The sequence below is a fragment of the Coregonus clupeaformis genome, chromosome 12 (genome assembly GCF_020615455.1).
Source record: "Coregonus clupeaformis isolate EN_2021a chromosome 12, ASM2061545v1, whole genome shotgun sequence".
NCBI lineage: Eukaryota > Metazoa > Chordata > Actinopteri > Salmoniformes > Salmonidae > Coregonus > Coregonus clupeaformis.
The window spans coordinates 20,795,465-20,821,016 of NC_059203.1; the positions used below are offsets into that span (position 1 = coordinate 20,795,465).

At 40.7% G+C, this 25,552-nt stretch overlaps 2 protein-coding genes and 1 long non-coding RNA gene across 3 annotated transcripts in view; 2 read left to right on the forward strand and 1 right to left on the reverse strand.

Annotated features, from left to right (window-relative positions):
• The window catches only part of LOC121578813 (glutamate receptor-interacting protein 2-like), a 189,980-nt gene that overhangs the window by 145,720 nt on the left and 18,708 nt on the right, over window positions 1-25,552 (reverse strand). The window lies entirely within an intron of this gene.
• LOC121577930 lies at window positions 1,723-2,664 on the forward strand. Its single transcript, XR_006002714.2, has 4 exons — window positions 1,723-1,808; window positions 2,100-2,193; window positions 2,380-2,481; window positions 2,563-2,664. It is a non-coding gene; the product is annotated as an uncharacterized LOC121577930 (long non-coding RNA).
• Window positions 2,666-24,222, forward strand: LOC121577929. Its single transcript, XM_045223729.1, is given in 25 exon segments — window positions 2,666-2,763; window positions 4,420-4,500; window positions 4,503-4,692; window positions 4,899-5,044; window positions 5,749-5,865; window positions 7,646-7,741; window positions 7,744-7,918; window positions 8,122-8,267; window positions 9,152-9,310; window positions 11,091-11,364; window positions 11,568-11,713; window positions 12,602-12,718; window positions 14,498-14,587; window positions 14,590-14,770; window positions 14,975-15,120; window positions 15,896-16,012; window positions 17,793-18,066; window positions 18,273-18,418; window positions 19,305-19,421; window positions 21,202-21,475; window positions 21,680-21,825; window positions 22,553-23,215; window positions 23,476-23,618; window positions 23,814-23,926; window positions 24,018-24,222. Coding segments are annotated over 25 exon segments (4,254 nt in total). The 5' UTR covers window positions 2,666-2,741; the 3' UTR covers window positions 24,193-24,222.

Genomic DNA, 25,552 nt, shown 5'->3' on the forward strand with positions numbered 1-25,552 from the left:
ATATATATATATACAGTGGGGGAAAAAAGTATTTAGTCAGCCACCAATTGTGCAAGTTCTCCCACTTAAAAAGATGAGAGAGGCCTGTAATTTTCATCATAGGTACACGTCAACTATGACAGACAAATTGAGGAAACAAAATCCAGAAAATCACATTGTAGGATTTTTAATGAATTTATTTGCAAATTATGGTGGAAAATAAGTATTTGGTCACCTACAAACAAGCAAGATTTCTGGCTCTCACAGACCTGTAACTTCTTCTTTCAGAGGCTCCTCTGTCCTCCACTCGTTACCTGTATTAATGGCACCTGTTTGAACTTGTTATCAGTATAAAATACACCTGTCCACAACCTCAAACAGTCACACTCCAAACTTCACAATGGCCAAGACCAAAGAGCTGTCAAAGGACACCAAAAACAAAATTGTAGACCTGCACCAGGCTGGGAAGACTGAATCTGCAATAGGTAAGCAGCTTGGTTTGAAGAAATCAACTGTGGGAGCAATTATTAGGAAATGGAAGACATACAAGACCACTGATAATCTCCCTCGATCTGGGGCTCCACGCAAGATCTCACCCCGTGGGGTCAAAATGATCACAAGAACGGTGAGCAAAAATCCCAGAACCACACGGGGGGACCTAGTGAATGACCTGCAGAGAGCTGGGACCAAAGTAACAAAGCCAACCATCAGTAACACACTACGCCGCCAGGGACTCAAATCCTGCAGTGCGAGACGTGTCCCCCTGCTTAAGCCAGTACATGTCCAGGCCCGTCTGAAGTGCATTTGGATGATCCAGAAGAGGATTGGGAGAATGTCATATGGTCAGATGAAACCAAAATATAACTTTTTTGGTTAAAACTCAACTCGTCATGTTTGGAGGACAAAGAATGCTGAGTTGCATCCAAAGAACACCATACCTACTGTGAAGCATGGGGTTGGAAACATCATGCTTTGGGGCTGTTTTTCTGCAAAGGGACCAGGACGACTGATCCGTGTAAAGGAAAGAATGAATGGGGCCATGTATCGTGAGATTTTGAGTGAAACCCTCCTTCCATCAGCAAGGGCATTGAAGATGAAACGTGGCTGGGTCTTTCAGCATGACAATGATCCCAAACACACCGCCCGGGCAACGAAGGAGTGGCTTCGTAAGAAGCATTTCAAGGTCCTGGAGTGGCCTAGCCAGTCTCCAGATCTCAACCCCATAGAAAATCTTTGGAGGGAGTTGAAAGTCTGTGTTGCCCAGCGACAGCCCCAAAACATCACTGCTCTAGAGGAGATTTGCATGGAGGAATGGGCCAAAATACCAGCAACAGTGTGTGAAAACCTTGTGAAGACTTACAGAAAACGTTTGACCTGTGTCATTGCCAACAAAGGGTATATAACAAAGTATTGAGAAACTTTTGTTATTGATCAAATACTTATTTTCCACCATCATATGCCAATAAATTCATAAAAAATCCTACAATGTGATTTTCTGGAATTTTTTTTCTCATTTTGTCTGTCATAGTTGACGTGTACCTATGATGAAAATTACAGGCCTCTCTCATCTTTTTAAGTGGGAGAACTTGCACAATTGGTGGCTGACTAAATACTTTTTTTCCCCACTGTATATATATTTTTTTTGGGGGGGGGGGAGTTTTGACGTGTTGAGTCACGTGTTGTAATCAGACTTTAGCCTAGTCAAATATTGTAACATGGCAAATAAGCCATTGAGTCATTGTCACCAGCTCAAACCACCCCTCCATTTTACTTACATGCACACCAGTGCAACATATTTGGATTAATCCATTTAACTGTGACGGACCATGGTAAGAATGTTTTTTCATTACCTTTGTTATTTTGTATTCATATTCTAATGTGACACTGGGGGTCTGAGAAATGTACTGTTTATGTGTGCTTATTTGGCATACTATTATACAGTATTTGACAATTTTTTTGTCTCAAGTGATTTTGTCTAAAGTGTTTTTAAATGACAAGCTTTAGTACATAGTGAACATGTACAACCATCATATTTTCTGAATGTAGACCTAAAGCAGTGCAAGGTACATACACAGTACTTGAGCATATATGTAAAGATAACTGAGGAAATCTATACACAGAGAGAGGAAAATGCCTCCAGCACAATGAATATCTTGGATATTGATGACGACATACACGTCAAGTCCAGAACAAGAGATGGCTTTCAATATTCAGGTATCAACGCACACAAACACACACACACACACACACACACACACACACACACACACACAGTGTCAGTGTTTGAGTCTCATGGGGGTGGGGTTGTGTTGAAAGCTAATAATGCATTTCTGTGATATAAAACTAAATTAAACAATAAATGTTGGTGCAAAGATTGTATGAAAATATCTTGTGATTCAGTATATTTTCAGTGGTGGAAGAGAACATTCGGAGTTGCTGCATTGTGTCTTGGATTGTTGTGTATTCTCCTACTGGCTGGGATCATAGGCCTGTGTGTACACTGTAAGTTTAGTGTGTTTTTACTGAAGCATTCTTAATAATCAGTGACATAATCATTGATTAATATTTTAACTGTTCCCTTAGTCACTGGTCAGCATTACTGTGACGAAAGAGACCAGTTACAGACCAGCTACAACAACCTGACTAAAGAGAGAGACCAGCTACAGACCAGCTACAACAACCTGACTAAAGAGAGAGACCAGCTACAGACCAGTAATAACAACCTGACTAAAGAGAGAGACCAGCTACAGAGGGAGACAGAAATGCTGAACAACAAGATCAAAGGTACAATTTAACCCACACTTCAATAGAATTCATGCTTTGTTTTTGATGTAACTTCACTAGAAAGTAATTTTCAATGAAGAACAATTGTGTGACTTCCTTCCGCTCTTTAAAAGTATGTTTGTGGTAGTTGAAGTTTAAAACATTTTACTTAAGTGAAGCAGTGAAATATAGTCAAAGTTAAATATATTAAAATATCTGGTCTTATTACTTTGATAGACTATTATATCAACCTTATTACTTTGGAGTGTGGGGCAGTTAGATTACATCTTTCATCACAAATAACTACATTCCAAATAATACACTTTTACTTATAAAGAATTATAAATATTTTTGGCTATTATTTGGGGAGAGAAATATGATGTTGCTTAGTGGAAGTAGTTTAAACGTTTGTTAGTGGAAGAATTGAGGCCGGTGTAGTGGAGGGAGTGACTGCTCGTTAAATAGTTGATAGTAGCCTTTTGCGGGAGACTAGGTAGTAGTAGTAAGTAGCCCAGAAGAACTAGTAGCAGTACATTGCAAAAGTAACAGTGAATGTTTTAGATAGGTAGGCCATGGGTCGCTATTGTAGTTTGGTTAGTGAGTGTAGGTTTTGTTATAGTGGGTTAGTTTAGTGGGTAGGGGTTAGTTGTGTGACATAATCAGTCTTATGTGCTCCCGCAGTGCTATAACTTGATTGGTCAAATATATTTCTGTTCTGATTTCAGATTTCATATGCTCTAAGTTTTTGTCCAAGTTGTTGGGAAAGTGGTCAACATTTCAAATGTTTGTAAAAGTTAAGAGAAAGCAGTTAATGTTGTTACTAAAACAGCAGTATCTCACGGTACAGGTACGCTAGCATTTGCTACAGTACCTGTAGACTTACAGTCATTTGACTAACGCTAGTTAGCATTGGCTCGCGAAACTACCTCCAACTTCCTTCTGGACACAGAGACATAAAACTGGTTTCCATGAGTTCATCTGACTCTGGGGAAGTAGAAAAAGGGCTTCATTCCCTTAAACAGTGTCAGAGGAGTAGCGTTCTAAAGAATAATGAGTCAGACATATTTAAAGTGAAACTATTGCTGTCGCAAGCCACAAAAATTAGCATAACATTTTAAGGACTCAATGCCAACGATACACATTTTAAATGCTACTGCACTTTAACCATTCCAGCTACAAATATAAAAACAACTTAAAACATTTCCAAATCTTTATAAATTATAACTATTTAAAGTTGCAAACATTTACATGAAAACACCCCCAACAGTATTAGTAACTCTTGAACACTTCAAGCTACAGACACCAAATCAATGATCACGTGTTCAGGATATAAATCAATCAATCACTCAATGAATCAACCTACTTTTTTCAATAATAACCAGTCACTACCATTACTACTGCAGTCACTATCACTACTATAACTTATTTCACAACCATAAATACAAGCTAGCAAGCACACACATTTAAATTAGGAAATGTACTTTTTCTAGTTTATGTGTTCTCAGTTTGTCCTGAGGTAGCCTCCTCTACCTCCTTGGTGTCAGCTGGTGAAGTATTCAGAGGGCCCTCAGTCAATAGGGCCCTAGTCTTCAAAAAGTCCTGTCAACCACAGGCTACGCTTACAACAATCAAACGGGTACTTTCTGTATTCAAACATTCTTCTCTATGTCCGTGTAGTAAATTTGGCGTTGAATGGCGTGGCCGCTCAGTCATCACTGTATGAGAATCACGAAGCTTACGAAGCCATTGATGGGAAAAAAGCACACACCATGGATCCTGCACTCACACTCAGAAAGACAGCAACCCGTGGTGGAGAGTGGACCTGCTGGATGTGTACAGAGTAACAGCGGTCACCCTCACCAACAGAGGAGACTGCTGTCCTGAGAGGCTTGATGGTGCTGAGATCCGCATCGGTAACTCACTGGAGGACAACGGCATCAACAACCCCAGGTGACACATATAGACGTCTGTACATTTTTATGTCCTGTCTTGAAGGTATTCCGATACATTGGTCTTCATCCATGCTTCTGTAGCTATTCTGTGGCTATATATATTTAACAGAGTCAGAATCTGTATGGTACATTGTAGAGCGTCTTAATTCACTCTCATTACATCATCTCTTTCTCTCTCCATCTTTCTGACTCTCTCTCTCTCAGATGTGTCGTCATCTCCCACATCCCAGCAGGAGAGGCCCATACCTTCCAGTGTAATGAGATGGAGGGTCGATACGTCGTTGTGGTCATCCCCGGCAGGTCGGAATGGCTCACTCTGTGTGAGTTGGAAGTATATGGTACTCCTGCAGGTAATCATCTGTAACTGTCTTCACTGTTCGCATTCATCATCAAGTCAGGTTTACATTACTTTTATACACTGAGTGTACAGAACATTAAGAACACCTGCTCTTTCCATGACATAGACTGACCAGGTGAATCCAGGTGAAAGCCATGATCCCTTATTTGATGTCACGTGTTAAATCCACTTCAATCAGTGTAGTTGAAAGGGAAGAGACAGGTTACAGAAGGATTGTTAAGCCTTCAGACAATTGAGACATGGATTGTGTATGTGTGACATTCAGAGGGTGAATGGGCAAGACAAAATATGTAAGTGCCTTTGAAAGGGGTATGGTATTAGGTGCCAGGCACACCGATTTGTTTCAAGAACTGCAACGCTGCTGGGTTTATCACGCTCAATAGTTTCCCGTGTGTATCAAGAATGGTCCACCATCCAAAGGACATCCAGCCAACTTGACACAACAGTGGGAAACATTGGAGTCAACATGGGCCAGCATCCCTGTGGGACCTTGTAGAGTCCATGCTCCGAGGAATTGAAGCTGTCCAGAGGGGAGAAGGGAGTTGGGGGGGTTGGGGGTTCGATTCCCACGGGGGGGCCAGTATGAAAAAAATTAAAATAATGTATGCACTCACTAACTGTAAGTCGCTCTGGATAAGAGCGTCTGCTAAATGACTAAAATGTAATCTTTGATTAACTTTTTTACTGTTCCATTAGTCACTGGTCAGCATTCCTGTGCAGAGAGAGACCAGCTACAGACCAGCTACAACAACCTGACTAAAGAGAGAGACCAGCTACAGAGGGAGATAGAAAGGCTGAACAACAAAATCAAAGGTAACATTTCAATTCACTGTACTATTGGAAAGGACTGTCTGTATCACATAATATGCATGTGACAATTCTATATTATTTTAAGTAAATGTCATAACTTTTTTGTTCATTAGTTAATTTGAATCTTTCAATAGAATTTCCATTTTTGTTCCCTTACATGTTGTATTTCTACTGACTCTGTAACTAGAAAGTAATTTTCCATGCTAAAAAAATTGTGTGACTTGCTTCTGCTCTTTAAAAGTATGTTTGTGATAGTTGAAGTTTAAAACATTTTACTTAAGTGAAGCAGTGAAATATAGTCAAAGTTAAATATATTAAAATATCTGGTCTTATTACTTTGATAGACTATTATATCAACCTTATTACTTTGGAGTGTGGGGCAGTTAGATTACATCTTTCATCGCTAATAACTACATTCCGAATAATACACTTTTACTTATAAAGAATTATAAATATTTTTGGCTATTATTTGGGGAGAGAAATATGATGTTGCTTAGTGGAAGTAGTTTAAACGTTTGTTAGTGGAAGAATTGAGGCCGGTGTAGTGGAGGGAGTGACTGCTCGATAAATAGTTGATAGTAGCCTTTTGCGGGAGACTAGGTAGTAGTAGTAAGTAGCCCAGAAGAACTAGTAGCAGTACATTGCAAAAGTAATATTGAATGTTTTAGATAGGTAGGCCATGGGTCGCTATTGTAGTTTGGTTAGTGAGTGTAGGTTTTGTTATAGTGGGTTAGTTTAGTGGGTAGGGGTTAGTTGTGTGACATAATCAGTCTTATGTGCTCCCGCAGTGCTATAACTTGATTGGTCAAATATATTTCTGTTCTGATTTCAGATTTCATATGCTCTAAGTTTTTGTCCAAGTTGTTAGGAAAGTGGTCAACATTTCAAATGTTTGTAAAAGTTAAGAGAAACCAGTTAATGTTGTTACTAAAACAGCAGTATCTCACGGTACAGGTACGCTAGCATTTGCTACAGTACCTGTAGACTTACAGTCATTTGACTAACGCTAGTTAGCATTGGCTCGCGAAACTACCTCCAACTTCCTTCTGGACGCAGAGACATAAAACTGGTTTCCATGAGTTCATCTGACTCTGGGGAAGTAGAAAAAGGGCTTCATTCCCTTAAACAGTGTCAGAGGAGTAGCGTTCTAAAGAATAATGAGTCAGACATATTTAAAGTGAAACTATTGCTGTCGCAAGCCACAAAAATTAGCATAACATTTTAAGGACTCAATGCCAACGATACACATTTTAAATGCTACTGCACTTTAACCATTCCAGCTACAAATATAAAAACAACTTAAAACATTTCCAAATCTTTATAAATTATAACTATTTAAAGTTGCAAACATTTACATGAAAACACCCCCAACAGTATTAGTAACTCTTGAACACTTCAAGCTACAGACACCAAATCAATGATCACGTGTTCAGGATATAAATCAATCAATCACTCAATGAATCAACCTACTTTTTCAATAATAACCAGTCACTACCATTACTACTGCAGTCACTATCACTACTATAACTTATTTCACAACCATAAATACAAGCTAGCAAGCACACACATTTAAATTAGGAAATGTACTTTTTCTAGTTTCTGTGTTCTCAGTTTGTCCTGAGGTAGCCTCCTCTACCTCCTTGGTGTCAGCTGGTGAAGTATTCAGAGGGCCCTCAGTCAATAGGGCCCTAGTCTTCAAAAAGTCCTGTCAACCACAGGCTACGCTTACAACAATCAAACGGGTACTTTCTGTATTCAAACATTCTTCTCTATGTCCGTGTAGTAAATTTGGCGTTGAATGGCGTGGCCGCTCAGTCATCACTGTATGAGAATCACGAAGCTTACGAAGCCATTGATGGGAAAAAAGCACACACCATGGATCCTGCACTCACACTCAGAAAGACAGCAACCCGTGGTGGAGAGTGGACCTGCTGGATGTGTACAGAGTAACAGCGGTCACCCTCACCAACAGAGGAGACTGCTGTCCTGAGAGGCTTGATGGTGCTGAGATCCGCATCGGTAACTCACTGGAGGACAACGGCATCAACAACCCCAGGTGACACATATAGACGTCTGTACATTTTTATGTCCTGTCTTGAAGGTATTCCGATACATTGGTCTTCATCCATGCTTCTGTAGCTATTCTGTGGCTATATATATTTAACAGAGTCAGAATCTGTATGGTACATTGTAGAGCGTCTTAATTCACTCTCATTACATCTCTTTCTCTCTCCATCTTTCTGACTCTCTCTCTCTCAGATGTGTCGTCATCTCCCACATCCCAGCAGGAGAGGCCCATACCTTCCAGTGTAATGAGATGGAGGGTCGATACGTCGTTGTGGTCATCCCCGGCAGGTCGGAATGGCTCACTCTGTGTGAGTTGGAAGTATATGGTACTCCTGCAGGTAATCATCTGTAACTCTCTTCACTGTTCGCATTCATCATCAAGTCAGGTTTACATTACTTTTATACACTGAGTGTACAGAACATTAAGAACACCTGCTCTTTCCATGACATAGACTGACCAGGTGAATCCAGGTGAAAGCCATGGTCCTTTATTTGATGGCACGTGTTAAATCCACTTCAATCAGTGTAGTTGAAAGGGAAGAGACAGGTTACAGAAGGATTGTTAAGCCTTCAGACAATTGAGACATGGATTGTGTATGTGTGACATTCAGAGTGTGAATGGGCAAGACAAAATATGTAAGTGCCTTTGAAAGGGGTATGGTATTAGGTGCCAGGCACACCGATTTGTTTCAAGAACTGCGACGCTGCTGGGTTTATCACGCTCAATAGTTTCCCGTGTGTATCAAGAATGGTCCACCATCCAAAGGACATCCAGCCAACTTGACACAACAGTGGGAAACATTGTAGTCAACATGGGCCAGCATCCCTGTGGGACCTTGTAGAGTCCATGCTCCGAGGAATTGAAGCTGTCCTGAGGGGAGAAGGGAGCTGGGGGTGGGGGGTGCAACTCAGTATTAAGAAGGTGTTCCTGATGTTTTGTTCACTCACTGTATATTAGAACATAGATGGTCTGGAGGTATAACTTCTGTTTTACTGTGTTGTTTTTACTGAAGCATTCTAAATCATCGTAGTCCCGTGTAGCTCAGTTGGTAGAGCATGGCGTTTGCAACGCCAGGGTTGTGGGTTCGATTCCCACGGGGGGGCCAGTATGAAAAAAAAAAAAATAATGTATGCACTCACTAACTGTAAGTCGCTCTGGATAAGAGCGTCTGCTAAATGACTAAAATGTAATCTTTGATTAACTTTTTTACTGTTCCATTAGTCACTGGTCAGCATTCCTGTGCAGAGAGAGACCAGCTACAGACCAGCTACAACAACCTGTCTAAAGAGAGAGACCAGCTACAGACCAGCTACAACAACCTGACTAAAGAGAGAGACCAGCTACAGAGGGAGATAGAAAGGCTGAACAACAAAATCAAAGGTAACATTTCAATTCACTGTACTATTGGAAAGGACTGTCTGTATCACATAATATGCATGTGACAATTCTATATTATTTTAAGTAAATGTCATAACTTTTTTGTTCATTAGTTAATTTGAATCTTTCAATAGAATTTCCATTTTTGTTCCCTTACATGTTGTATTTCTACTGACTCTGTAACTAGAAAGTAATTTTCCATGCTAAAAAATTGTGTGACTTGCTTCTGCTCTTTAAAAGTATGTTTGTGATAGTTGAAGTTTAAAACATTTTACTTAAGTGAAGCAGTGAAATATAGTCAAAGTTAAATATATTAAAATATCTGGTCTTATTACTTTGATAGACTATTATATCAACCTTATTACTTTGGAGTGTGGGGCAGTTAGATTACATCTTTCATCGCTAATAACTACATTCCGAATAATACACTTTTACTTATAAAGAATTATAAATATTTTTGGCTATTATTTGGGGAGAGAAATATGATGTTGCTTAGTGGAAGTAGTTTAAACGTTTGTTAGTGGAAGAATTGAGGCCGGTGTAGTGGAGGGAGTGACTGCTCGATAAATAGTTGATAGTAGCCTTTTACGGGAGACTAGGTAGTAGTAGTAAGTAGCCCAGAAGAACTAGTAGCAGTACATTGCAAAAGTAATAGTGAATGTTTTAGACAGGTAGGCCATGGGTCGCTATTGTAGTTTGGTTAGTGAGTGTAGGTTTTGTTATAGTGGGTTAGTTTAGTGGGTAGGGGGTTAGTTGTGTGACATAATCAGTCTTATGTGCTCCCGCAGTGCTATAACTTGATTGGTAAAATATATTTCTGTTCTGATTTCAGATTTCATATGCTCTAAGTTTTTGTCCAAGTTGTTGGGAAAGTGGTCAACATTTCAAATGTTTGTAAAAGTTAAGAGAAAGCAGTTGATGTGGTTACTAAAACAGCAGTATCTCACGGTACAGGTACGCTAGCATTTGCTACAGTACCTGTAGACTTACAGTCATTTGACTAACGCTAGTTAGCATTGGCTCGCGAAACTACCTCCAACTTCCTTCTGGACGCAGAGACATAAAACTGGTTTCCATGAGTTCATCTGACTCTGGGGAAGTAGAAAAAGGGCTTCATTCCCTTAAACAGTGTCAGAGGAGTAGCGTTCTAAAGAATAATGAGTCAGACATATTTAAAGTGAAACTATTGCTGTCGCAAGCCACAATAATTAGCATAACATTTTAAGGACTCAATGCCAACGATACACATTTTAAATGCTACTGCACTTTAACCATTCCAGCTACAAATATAAAAACAACTTAAAACATTTCCAAATCTTTATAAATTATAACTATTTAAAGTTGCAAACATTTACATGAAAACACCCCCAACAGTATTAGTAACTATTGAACACTTCAAGCTACAGACACCAAATCAATGACCACGTGTTCAGGATATAAATCAATCAATCACTCAATGAATCAACCTACTTTTTCAATAATAACCAGTCACTACCATTACTACTGCAGTCACTATCACTACTATAACTTATTTCACAACCATAAATACAAGCTAGCAAGCACACACATTTAAATTAGGAAATGTACTTTTTCTAGTTTCTGTGTTCTCAGTTTGTCCTGAGGTAGCCTCCTCTACCTCCTTGGTGTCAGCTGGTGAAGTATTCAGAGGGCCCTCAGTCAATAGGGCCCTAGTCTTCAAAAAGTCCTGTCAACCACAGGCTACGCTTACAACAATCAAACGGGTACTTTCTGTATTCAAACATTCTTCTCTATGTCCGTGTAGTAAATTTGGCGTTGAATGGCGTGGCCGCTCAGTCATCACTGTATGAGAATCACGAAGCTTACGAAGCCATTGATGGGAAAAAAAGCACACACCATGGATCCTGCACTCACACTCAGAAAGACAGCAACCCGTGGTGGAGAGTGGACCTGCTGGATGTGTACAGAGTAACAGCGGTCACCCTCACCAACAGAGGAGACTGCTGTCCTGAGAGGCTTGATGGTGCTGAGATCCGCATCGGTAACTCACTGGAGGACAACGGCATCAACAACCCCAGGTGACACATATAGACGTCTGTACATTTTTATGTCCTGTCTTGAAGGTATTCCGATACATTGGTCTTCATCCATGCTTCTGTAGCTATTCTGTGGCTATATATATTTAACAGAGTCAGAATCTGTATGGTACATTGTAGAGCGTCTTAATTCACTCTCATTACATCTCTTTCTCTCTCCATCTTTCTGACTCTCTCTCTCTCAGATGTGTCGTCATCTCCCACATCCCAGCAGGAGAGGCCCATACCTTCCAGTGTAATGAGATGGAGGGTCGATACGTCGTTGTGGTCATCCCCGGCAGGTCGGAATGGCTCACTCTGTGTGAGTTGGAAGTATATGGTACTCCTGCAGGTAATCATCTGTAACTCTCTTCACTGTTCGCATTCATCATCAAGTCAGGTTTACATTACTTTTATACACTGAGTGTACAGAACATTAAGAACACCTGCTCTTTCCATGACATAGACTGACCAGGTGAATCCAGGTGAAAGCCATGGTCCTTTATTTGATGGCACGTGTTAAATCCACTTCAATCAGTGTAGTTGAAAGGGAAGAGACAGGTTACAGAAGGATTGTTAAGCCTTCAGACAATTGAGACATGGATTGTGTATGTGTGACATTCAGAGTGTGAATGGGCAAGACAAAATATGTAAGTGCCTTTGAAAGGGGTATGGTATTAGGTGCCAGGCACACCGATTTGTTTCAAGAACTGCGACGCTGCTGGGTTTATCACGCTCAATAGTTTCCCGTGTGTATCAAGAATGGTCCACCATCCAAAGGACATCCAGCCAACTTGACACAACAGTGGGAAACATTGTAGTCAACATGGGCCAGCATCCCTGTGGGACCTTGTAGAGTCCATGCTCCGAGGAATTGAAGCTGTCCTGAGGGGAGAAGGGAGTTGGGGGGTGGGGGGGTGCAACTCAGTATTAAGAAGGTGTTCCTGATGTTTTGTTCACTCACTGTATATTAGAACATAGATGGTCTGGAGGTATAACTTCTGTTTTACTGTGTTGTTTTTACTGAAGCATTCTAAATCATCGTAGTCCCGTGTAGCTCAGTTGGTAGAGCATGGCGTTTGCAACGCCAGGGTTGTGGGTTCGATTCCCACGGGGGGGGCCAGTATGAAAAAAATAAAAAATAATGTATGCACTCACTAACTGTAAGTCGCTCTGGATAAGAGCGTCTGCTAAATGACTAAAATGTAATCTTTGATTAACTTTTTTACTGTTCCATTAGTCACTGGTCAGCATTCCTGTGCAGAGAGAGACCAGCTACAGACCAGCTACAACAACCTGACTAAAGAGAGAGACCAGCTACAGAGGGAGATAGAAAGGCTGAACAACAAAATCAAAGGTAACATTTCAATTCACTGTACTATTGGAAAGGACTGTCTGTATCACATAATATGCATGTGACAATTCTATATTATTTTAAGTAAATGTCATAACTTTTTTGTTCATTAGTTAATTTGAATCTTTCAATAGAATTTCCATTTTTGTTCCCTTACATGTTGTATTTCTACTGACTCTGTAACTAGAAAGTAATTTTCCATGCTAAAAAATTGTGTGACTTGCTTCCGCTCTTTAAAAGTATGTTTGTGGTAGTTGAAGTTTAAAACATTTTACTTAAGTGAAGCAGTGAAATATAGTCAAAGTTAAATATATTAAAATATCTGGTCTTATTACTTTGATAGACTATTATATCAACCTTATTACTTTGGAGTGTGGGGCAGGTAGATTACATCTTTCATCGCTAATAACTACATTCCGAATAATACACTTTTACTTATAAAGAATTATAAATATTTTTGGCTATTATTTGGGGAGAGAAATATGATGTTGCTTAGTGGAAGTAGTTTAAACGTTTGTTAGTGGAAGAATTGAGGCCGGTGTAGTGGAGGGAGTGACTGCTTGATAAATAGTTGATAGTAGCCTTTTGCGGGAGACTAGGTAGTAGTAGTAAGTAGCCCAGAAGAACTAGTAGCAGTACATTGCAAAAGCAATAGTGAATGTTTTAGACAGGTAGGCCATGGGTCGCTATTGTAGTTTGGTTAGTGAGTGTAGGTTTTGTTATAGTGGGTTAGTTTAGTGGGTAGGGGTTAGTTGTGTGACATAATCAGTCTTATGTGCTCCCGCAGTGCTATAACTTGATTGGTAGAATATATTTCTGTTCTGATTTCAGATTTCATATGCTCTAAGTTTTTGTCCAAGTTGTTGGGAAAGTGGTCAACATTTCAAATGTTTGTAAAAGTTAAGAGAAAGCAGTTGATGTGGTTACTAAAACAGCAGTATCTCAAGGTACAGGTACGCTAGCATTTGCTACAGTACCTGTAGACTTACAGTCATTTGACTAACGCTAGTTAGCATTGGCTCGCGAAACTACCTCCAACTTCCTTCTGGACGCAGAGACATAAAACTAGTTTCCATGAGTTCATCTGACTCTGGGGAAGTAGAAAAAGGGCTTCATTCCCTTAAACAGTGTCAGAGGAGTAGCTTTCTAAAGAATAATGAGTCAGACATATTTAAAGTGAAACTATTGCTGTCGCAAGCCACAATAATTAGCATAACATTTTAAGGACTCAATGCCAACGATACACATTTTAAATGCTACTGCACTTTAACCATTCCAGCTACAAATATAAAAACAACTTAAAACATTTCCAAATCTTTATAAATTATAACTATTTAAAGTTGCAAACATTTACATGAAAACACCCCCAACAGTATTAGTAACTATTGAACCCTTCAAGCTACAGACACCAAATCAATTACCACGTGTTCAGGATATAAATCAATCAATCACTCAATTAATCAACATACTTTTTCAATTATAACCATTCACTACCATTACTACTGCAGTCACTATCACTACTATAACTTATTTCACAACCATAAATACAAGCTAGCAAGCACACACATTTAAATTAGGAAATGTACTTTTTCTAGTTTCTGTGTTCTCAGTTTGTCCTGAGGTAGCCTCCTCTACCTCCTTGGTGTCAGCTGGTGAAGTATTCAGAGGGCCCTCAGTCAATAGGGCCCTAGTCTTCAAAAAGTCCTGTCAACCACAGGCTACGCTTACAACAATCAAACGGGTACTTTCTGTATTCAAACATTCTTCTCTATGTCCGTGTAGTAAATTTGGCGTTGAATGGCGTGGCCGCTCAGTCATCACTGTATGAGAATCACGAAGCTTACGAAGCCATTGATGGGAAAAAAGCACACACCATGGATCCTGCACTCACACTCAGAAAGACAGCAACCCGTGGTGGAGAGTGGACCTGCTGGATGTGTACAGAGTAACAGCGGTCACCCTCACCAACAGAGGAGACTGCTGTCCTGAGAGGCTTGATGGTGCTGAGATCCGCATCGGTAACTCACTGGAGGACAACGGCATCAACAACCCCAGGTGACACATATAGACGTCTGTACATTTTTATGTCCTGTCTTGAAGGTATTCCGATACATTGGTCTTCATCCATGCTTCTGTAGCTATTCTGTGGCTATATATATTTAACAGAGTCAGAATCTGTATGGTACATTGTAGAGCGTCTTAATTCACTCTCATTAACATCTCTTTCTCTCTCCATCTTTCTGACTCTCTCTCTCTCAGATGTGTCGTCATCTCCCACATCCCAGCAGGAGAGGCCCATACCTTCCAGTGTAATGAGATGGAGGGTCGATACGTCGTTGTGGTCATCCCCGGCAGGTCGGAATGGCTCACTCTGTGTGAGTTGGAAGTATATGGTACTCCTGCAGGTAATCATCTGTAACTGTCTTCACTGTTCGCATTCATCATCAAGTCAGGTTTACATTACTTTTATACACTGAGTGTACAGAACATTAAGAACACCTGCTCTTTCCATGACATAGACTGACCAGGTGAATCCAGGTGAAAGCCATGATCCCTTATTTGATGTCACGTGTTAAATCCACTTCAATCAGTGTAGTTGAAAGGGAAGAGACAGGTTACAGAAGGATTGTTAAGCCTTCAGACAATTGAGACATGGATTGTGTATGTGTGACATTCAGAGGGTGAATGGGCAAGACAAAATATGTAAGTGCCTTTGAAAGGGGTATGGTATTAGGTGCCAGGCACACCGATTTTTTTCAAGAACTGCGACGCTGCTGGGTTTATCACGCTCAATAGTTTCCCGTGTGTATCAAGAATGGTCCACCATCCAAAGGACATCCAGCCAACTTGACACAACAGTGGGAAACATTGTAGTCAACATGGGCCAGCATCCCTGTGGGACCTTGTAGAGTCCATGCTCCGAGGAATTGAAGCTGTCCTGAGGGGAGAAGGGAGTTGGGGTGATTTTGTGGAGGTATAATTTTCTGGTGAAGCATTCTAAATAGGCGGTAGCTAGTTGGTGAGAGTTGGCAGGGTTGTGGGTTCGATTCCCACGGGGGGCCAGTATGAAAAAAAATAAAAATAATGTATGCACTCACTAACTGTAAGTCGCTCTGGATAAGAGCGTCTGCTAAATGACTAAAATGTAATCTTTGATTAACTTTTTTACTGTTCCATTAGTCACTGGTCAGCATTCCTGTGCAGAGAGAGACCAGCTACAGACCAGCTACAACAACCTGACTAAAGAGAGAGACCAGCTACAGAGGGAGATAGAAAGGCTGAACAACAAAATCAAAGGTAACATTTCAATTCACTGTACTATTGGAAAGGACTGTCTGTATCACATAATATGCATGTGACAATTCTATATTATTTTAAGTAAATGTCATAACTTTTTTGTTCATTAGTTAATTTGAATCTTTCAATAGAATTTCCATTTTTGTTCCCTTACATGTTGTATTTCTACTGACTCTGTAACTAGAAAGTAATTTTCCATGCTAAAAAATTGTGTGACTTGCTTCTGCTCTTTAAAAGTATGTTTGTGGTAGTTGAAGTTTAAAACATTTTACTTAAGTGAAGCAGTGAAATATAGTCAAAGTTAAATATATTAAAATATCTGGTCTTATTACTTTGATAGACTATTATATCAACCTTATTACTTTGGAGTGTGGGGCAGGTAGATTACATCTTTCATCGCTAATAACTACATTCCGAATAATACACTTTTACTTATAAAGAATTATAAATATTTTTGGCTATTATTTGGGGAGAGAAATATGATGTTGCTTAGTGGAAGTAGTTTAAACGTTTGTTAGTGGAAGAATTGAGGCCGGTGTAGTGGAGGGAGTGACTGCTTGATAAATAGTTGATAGTAGCCTTTTATGCGGAGACTAGGTAGTAGTAGTAAGTAGCCCAGAAGAACTAGTAGCAGTACATTGCAAAAGCAATAGTGAATGTTTTAGATAGGTAGGCCATGGGTCGCTATTGTAGTTTGGTTAGTGAGTGTAGGTTTTGTTATAGTGGGTTAGTTTAGTGGGTAGGGGTTAGTTGTGTGACATAATCAGTCTTATGTGCTCCCGCAGTGCTATAACTTGATTGGTAGAATATATTTCTGTTCTGATTTCAGATTTCATATGCTCTAAGTTTTTGTCCAAGTTGTTGGGAAAGTGGTCAACATTTCAAATGTTTGTAAAAGTTAAGAGAAAGCAGTTGATGTGGTTACTAAAACAGCAGTATCTCAAGGTACAGGTACGCTAGCATTTGCTACAGTACCTGTAGACTTACAGTCATTTGACTAACGCTAGTTAGCATTGGCTCGCGAAACTACCTCCAACTTCCTTCTGGACGCAGAGACATAAAACTAGTTTCCATGAGTTCATCTGACTCTGGGGAAGTAGAAAAAGGGCTTCATTCCCTTAAACAGTGTCAGAGGAGTAACATTCTAAAGAATAATGAGTCAGACATATTTAAAGTGAAACTATTGCTGTCGCAAGCCACAATAATTAGCATAACATTTTAAGGACTCAATGACAACGATACACATTTTTAATGCTACTGCACTTTAACCATTCCAGCTGCAAATATAAAAACAACTTAAAACATTTCCAAATCTTTATAAATTATAACTATTTAAAGTTGCAAACATTTACATGAAAACACCCCCAACAGTATTAGTAACTCTTGAACACTTCAAGCTACAGACACCAAATCAATGATCACGTGTTCAGGATATAAATCAATCAATCACTCAATTAATCAACATACTTTTTCAATAATAACCATTCACTACCATTACTACTGCAGTCACTATCACTACTATAACTTATTTCACAACCATAAATACAAGCTAGCAAGCACACACATTTAAATTAGGAAATGTACTTTTTCTAGTTTCTGTGTTCTCAGTTTGTCCTGAGGTAGCCTCCTCTACCTCCTTGGTGTCAGCTGGTGAAGTATTCAGAGGGCCCTCAGTCAATAGGGCCCTAGTCTTCAAAAAGTCCTGTCAACCACAGGCTACGCTTACAACAATCAAACGGGTACTTTCTGTATTCAAACATTCTTCTCTATGTCCGTGTAGTAAATTTGGCGTTGAATGGCGTGGCCGCTCAGTCATCACTGTATGAGAATCACGAAGCTTACGAAGCCATTGATGGGAAAAAAAGCACACACCATGGATCCTGCACTCACACTCAGAAAGACAGCAACCCGTGGTGGAGAGTGGACCTGCTGGATGTGTACAGAGTAACAGCGGTCACCCTCACCAACAGAGGAGACTGCTGTCCTGAGAGGCTTGATGGTGCTGAGATCCGCATCGGTAACTCACTGGAGGACAACGGCATCAACAACCCCAGGTGACACATATAGACGTCTGTACATTTTTATGTCCTGTCTTGAAGGTATTCCGATACATTGGTCTTCATCCATGCTTCTGTAGCTATTCTGTGGCTATATATATTTAACAGAGTCAGAATCTGTATGGTACATTGTAGAGCGTCTTAATTCACTCTCATTACATCATCTCTTTCTCTCTCCATCTTTCTGACTCTCTCTCTCTCAGATGTGTCGTCATCTCCCACATCCCAGCAGGAGAGGCCCATACCTTCCAGTGTAATGAGATGGAGGGTCGATACGTCGTTGTGGTCATCCCCGGCAGGTCGGAATGGCTCACTCTGTGTGAGTTGGAAGTATATGGTACTCCTGCAGGTAATCATCTGTAACTGTCTTCACTGTTCGCATTCATCATCAAGTCAGGTTTACATTACTTTTATACACTGAGTGTACAGAACATTAAGAACACCTGCTCTTTCCATGACATAGACTGACCAGGTGAATCCAGGTGAAAGCCATGGTCCTTTATTTGATGGCACGTGTTAAATCCACTTCAATCAGTGTAGTTGAAAGGGAAGAGACAGGTTACAGAAGGATTGTTAAGCCTTCAGACAATTGAGACATGGATTGTGTATGTGTGACATTCAGAGTGTGAATGGGCAAGACAAAATATGTAAGTGCCTTTGAAAGGGGTATGGTATTAGGTGCCAGGCACACCGATTTGTTTCAAGAACTGCGACGCTGCTGGGTTTATCACGCTCAATAGTTTCCCGTGTGTATCAAGAATGGTGCACCATCCAAAGGACATCCAGCCAACTTGACACAACAGTGGGAAACATTGTAGTCAACATGGGCCAGCATCCCTGTGGGACCTTGTAGAGTCCATGCTCCGAGGAATTGAAGCTGTCCTGAGGGGAGAAGGGAGTTGGGGGGTGGGGGGGTGCAACTCAGTATTAAGAAGGTGTTCCTGATGTTTTGTTCACTCACTGTATATTAGAACATAGATGGTCTGGAGGTATAACTTCTGTTTTACTGTGTTGTTTTTACTGAAGCATTCTAAATCATCGTAGTCCCGTGTAGCTCAGTTGGTAGAGCATGGCGTTTGCAACGCCAGGGTTGTGGGTTCGATTCCCACGGGGGGGCCAGTATGAAAAAAATAAAAATAATGTATGCACTCACTAACTGTAAGTCGCTCTGGATAAGAGCGTCTGCTAAATGACTAAAATGTAATCTTTGATTAACTTTTTTACTGTTCCATTAGTCACTGGTCAGCATTCCTGTGCAGAGAGAGACCAGCTACAGACCAGCTACAACAACCTGACTAAAGAGAGAGACCAGCTACAGAGGGAGATAGAAAGGCTGAACAACAAAATCAAAGGTAACATTTCAATTCACTGTACTATTGGAAAGGACTGTCTGTATCACATAATATGCATGTGACAATTCTATATTATTTTAAGTAAATGTCATAACTTTTTTGTTCATTAGTTAATTTGAATCTTTCAATAGAATTTCCATTTTTGTTCCCTTACATGTTGTATTTCTACTGACTCTGTAACTAGAAAGTAATTTTCCATGCTAAAAAATTGTGTGACTTGCTTCCGCTCTTTAAAAGTATGTTTGTGGTAGTTGAAGTTTAAAACATTTTACTTAAGTGAAGCAGTGAAATATAGTCAAAGTTAAATATATTAAAATATCTGGTCTTATTACTTTGATAGACTATTATATCAACCTTATTACTTTGGAGTGTGGGGCAGTTAGATTACATCTTTCATCGCTAATAACTACATTCCGAATAATACACTTTTACTTATAAAGAATTATAAATATTTTTGGCTATTATTTGGGGAGAGAAATATGATGTTGCTTAGTGGAAGTAGTTTAAACGTTTGTTAGTGGAAGAATTGAGGCCGGTGTAGTGGAGGGAGTGACTGCTTGATAAATAGTTGATAGTAGCCTTTGCGCGGAGACTAGGTAGTAGTAGTAAGTAGCCCAGAAGAACTAGTAGCAGTACATTGCAAAAGCAATAGTGAATGTTTTAGACAGGTAGGCCATGGGTCGCTATTGTAGTTTGGTTAGTGAGTGTAGGTTTTGTTATAGTGGGTTAGTTTAGTGGGTAGGGGTTAGTTGTGTGACATAATCAGTCTTATGTGCTCCCGCAGTGCTATAACTTGATTGGTAGAATATATTTCTGTTCTGATTTCAGATTTCATATGCTCTAAGTTTTTGTCCAAGTTGTTGGGAAAGTGGTCAACATTTCAAATGTTTGTAAAAGTTAAGAGAAAGCAGTTGATGTGGTTACTAAAACAGCAGTATCTCAAGGTACAGGTACGCTAGCATTTGCTACAGTACCTGTAGACTTACAGTCATTTGACTAACGCTAGTTAGCATTGGCTCGCGAAACTACCTCCAACTTCCTTCTGGACGCAGAGACATAAAACTAGTTTCCATGAGTTCATCTGACTCTGGGGAAGTAGAAAAAGGGCTTCATTCCCTTAAACAGTGTCAGAGGAGTAGCTTTCTAAAGAATAATGAGTCAGACATATTTAAAGTGAAACTATTGCTGTCGCAAGCCACAATAATTAGCATAACATTTTAAGGACTCAATGCCAACGATACACATTTTAAAATGCTACTGCACTTTAACCATTCCAGCTACAAATATAAAAACAACTTAAAACATTTCCAAATCTTTATAAATTATAACTATTTAAAGTTGCAAACATTTACATGAAAACACCCCCAACAGTATTAGTAACTATTGAACCCTTCAAGCTACAGACACCAAATCAATTACCACGTGTTCAGGATATAAATCAATCAATCACTCAATTAATCAACATACTTTTTCAATTATAACCATTCACTACCATTACTACTGCAGTCACTATCACTACTATAACTTATTTCACAACCATAAATACAAGCTAGCAAGCACACACATTTAAATTAGGAAATGTACTTTTTCTAGTTTCTGTGTTCTCAGTTTGTCCTGAGGTAGCCTCCTCTACCTCCTTGGTGTCAGCTGGTGAAGTATTCAGAGGGCCCTCAGTCAATAGGGCCCTAGTCTTCAAAAAGTCCTGTCAACCACAGGCTACGCTTACAACAATCAAACGGGTACTTTCTGTATTCAAACATTCTTCTCTATGTCCGTGTAGTAAATTTGGCGTTGAATGGCGTGGCCGCTCAGTCATCACTGTATGAGAATCACGAAGCTTACGAAGCCATTGATGGGAAAAAAAGCACACACCATGGATCCTGCACTCACACTCAGAAAGACAGCAACCCGTGGTGGAGAGTGGACCTGCTGGATGTGTACAGAGTAACAGCGGTCACCCTCACCAACAGAGGAGACTGCTGTCCTGAGAGGCTTGATGGTGCTGAGATCCGCATCGGTAACTCACTGGAGGACAACGGCATCAACAACCCCAGGTGACACATATAGACGTCTGTACATTTTTATGTCCTGTCTTGAAGGTATTCCGATACATTGGTCTTCATCCATGCTTCTGTAGCTATTCTGTGGCTGTATGGTACATTGTAGAGCGTCTTAATTCACTCTCATTACATCATCTCTTTCTCTCTCCCTCTTTCTCTCCATATCTCTCTCTCCATCTTTCTGACTCTCTCTCTCAGATGTGTCGTCATCTCCCACATCCCAGCAGGAGAGGCCCATACCTTCCAGTGTAATGAGATGGAGGGTCGATACGTCGTTGTGGTCATCCCCGGCAGGTCGGAATGGCTCACTCTGTGTGAGTTGGAAGTATATGGTACTCCTGCAGGTAATCATCTGTAACTGTCTTCACTGTTCGCATTCATCATCAAGTCAGGTTTACATTACTTTTATACACTGAGTGTACAGAACATTAAGAACACCTGCTCTTTCCATGACATAGACTGACCAGGTGAATCCAGGTGAAAGCCATGATCCTTTATTTGATGTCACGTGTTAAATCCACTTCAATCAGTGTAGTTGAAAGGGAAGAGACAGGTTACAGAAGGATTGTTAAGCCTTCAGACAATTGAGACATGGATTGTGTATGTGTGACATTCAGAGGGTGAATGGGCAAGACAAAATATGTAAGTGCCTTTGAAAGGGGTATGGTATTAGGTGCCAGGCACACCGATTTGTTTCAAGAACTGCAACGCTGCTGGGTTTATCACGCTCAATAGTTTCCCGTGTGTATCAAGAATGGTCCACCATCCAAAGGACATCCAGCCAACTTGACACAACAGTGGGAAACATTGGAGTCAACATGGGCCAGCATCCCTGTGGTACCTTGTAGAGTCCATGCCCTGAGGAATTGAAGCTGTCCTGTCCTGAGGGGAGAAGGGAGTGGGGGTGCAACTCAGTATTAAGAAGGTCTTCCTAATGTTTTGTTCACTCACTGTATATTAGAACATAGATGGTCTGGAGGTATAACTTCTGTATTACTGTGTTGTTTTTACTGAAGCATTCTAAATCATCAGTGATGTAATCATTGTTTAACTTTTTTACTGTTCCATTAGTCACTGGTCAGCATTCCTGTGCAGAGAGAGACCAGCTACAGACCAGCTACAACAACCTGACTAAAGAGAGAGACCACCTACAGACCAGCTACAACAACCTGACTAAAGAGAGAGACCAGCTACAGACCAGCTACAACAACCTGACTAAAGAGAGAGACCAGCTACAGACCAGCTACAACAACCTGCTAAAAGAGAGAGACCAGCTACAGACCAGCTACAACAACCTGACTAAAGAGAGAGACCAGCTACAGACCAGCTACAACAACCTGACTAAAGAGAGAGACCAGCTACAGACCAGCTACAACAACCTGACTAAAGAGAGAGACCAGCTACAGACCAGCTACAACAACCTGACTAAAGAGAGAGACCAGCTACAGACCAGCTACAACAACCTGTCTAAAGAGAGAGACCAGCTACAGACCAGCTACAACAACCTGACTAAAGAGAGAGACCAGCTACAGACCAGCTACAACAACCTGACTAAAGAGAGAGACCAGCTACAGACCAGCTACAACAACCTGACTAAAGAGAGAGACCAGCTACAGACCAGCTACAACAACCTGTCTAAAGAGAGAGACCAGCTACAGACCAGCTACAACAACCTGTCTAAAGAGAGAGACCAGCTACAGAGGGAGACAGAAAGGCTGAACAACAAAATCAAAGGTAACATTTCAATTCACTGGACTATTGGAAAGGACTGTCTGTATCACATAATATGCATGTGACAATTCTATATTATTTTAAGTAAATGTCATAACTTTTTTCATTATTTGTTTATTTGGAAAAACATTTTGTTCCAGTTTTTGTTTCCTTACATGTTGCATTTTTCGATTGAATGGGACGTTTTTACCCGTGTAATAAATTAGATATTTCAAGTAAAAAGAAGAAAAGAAAAGTCCTGAACCTTTTCTTGATATTTCCAGGGAGACCCTGTCCTGAAGGATGGAAGAAATTTGGTTCCAGCTACTACTACACCTCCACCGTGATTAAAACCTGGGAGGAGAGCAGACAGGATTGCAACGAGAGAGGAGCAGACCTGGTGATCATAAACAGCAGAGAGGAACAGGTGTGTGTGTGTGTTTGTGTGTGTTTGTGTGTGTTTGTGTGTGTGTGTGTGTGTGTGTGTGTGTGTGTGTGTGTGTGTGTGTGTGTGTGTGTGCGTGTGTGTGCGTGTGTGTGTGTGTGTGTTTGTGCGTGCACGTGTGTTTGTGTGCAGTGGAGACTTTGTATTAACAATATTGTCTTTCTGCCGTAATAACAGACATTTATCAATGGGTTATACGGACCGGGGAATGAGACCTGGATCGGTCTGACTGACTTTGATACTGAGGGGACCTCCTGGAAATGGGTGGACGGCACACCGCTGACCACAGCGTAAGATATAGTTCTGTGTCAATTTGAATTGAGTGACTGGAGTAGGTTCTGAGAGAGTGACCAGTCTGATTCTCTGTTGTTTATTCTGTAGGTATTGGAAGATTGGAAAGCCTAACAGCTATTTAGGGAAAGATCAGGACTGTGTGGAGTTTTTCCACCGTTCATCAGACCCAGGGGAGTGGAACGACGAGGAATGTCACAAGTCAAACAACTGGATCTGTGAGATATTGGATTCTCATACTCTCTGCACTGCTAACTACATGTAACTGCCAAAATAAAGGAAACATTTCAGTAAATGAGGGTTCTGGTGGCTCTGTTATGGTGTGGGGTGCATTTTCCGGCCATGGTTTAGGTCCACTCAACCCCTTAGAGGGCAAGGTAAACACCAATAGATACACAGCCATTCTGAGCGATCACCTTCAACCCATGGGGAATCATTTCTATCCTGATGGGAGTGATCTCTTTCAGGATGACAACGACCCCATCCACAGGGAACTAGTGGTCACTGAATGGTTTGATGAGCGTGAAAACAATGTAAACCATATGTCATGGCCGTCTCAGTCACCAGATCTCAACCCAATTAAACACTTATGGGAGATTCTACCTCTTTATATTAGTTTATATATCTGGTCTAGAAGGACAAGACACCTCTCTACCTCTTTATCTTAGTTTATCTATCATGGAGTCTAGAAGGACAAGACACCTCTCTACCCAAGTCCAGCTCATTTAATCCCTACCATTGTGTCACTGAGATGTCATAATGCTTCAGCAAATGTACATTATCCCAGGGGCATTGGAATACACAGTGTAAGTAACCCAATTTATGTCCCTCTTACTGCCCTTAATGCCTCTGCTGATCCTACAGCTATTGTATTCAGTAATCATATGCCTATGAACCAGTGTTCTACTGTTAGCACTGAGGTGGTGTGCCCTAGCAGGAAGTCCACTGTGTGCAGCTCACCCTGCACTAACATAAATAACTTGAGCATGTCTAACTCTGCTAAGCTTCCCAGTAAAGCAAGAAAAACAATCAAGCATCCTAGAAAAGTGTTACAAATAGCCCACATTAACATATGTAGCTTACGAAACAAGGTTCATGAAGTCAATCATTTGCTAAAAACAGATGGCATTCATTAAGTTTGCTGACGACACAACGGTGGTAGGCCTGATCACCGGCAACGATGTGACAGCCTATAGGGAGGAGGTCAGAGACATGGCAGTGTGGTTCCAAGACAACAACCATTCCCTCAACGTGAACAAGACAAAGGAGATGATCGTGGACTACAAGACAAGGAAGGCAGAACACGCCCCCATTCACATCAACAGGGCTGTCGTTGAGCGGGTCAAGAGTTTCAAGTTCCTTGGTGTCCACATCACCAACAAACTATCATGGTCCAAACACACCAAGAAAGTTGTGACGAGGGCACAACAACACCTTTTCCCCCCCAGGAGACTGAAAAGATTTGTCATGGGTCGCCAGATCCTCAAAAAGTTCTACAGCTGCACCATTGAGAGCATCCTGACCGGTTGCATCACTGCCAACTAATCGGCATCCGACCTTAAGACGCTACAGAGGGTAGTGCGTACGACCCAGTACATCACTGGGGCCAAGCTTCCTGCCATCCA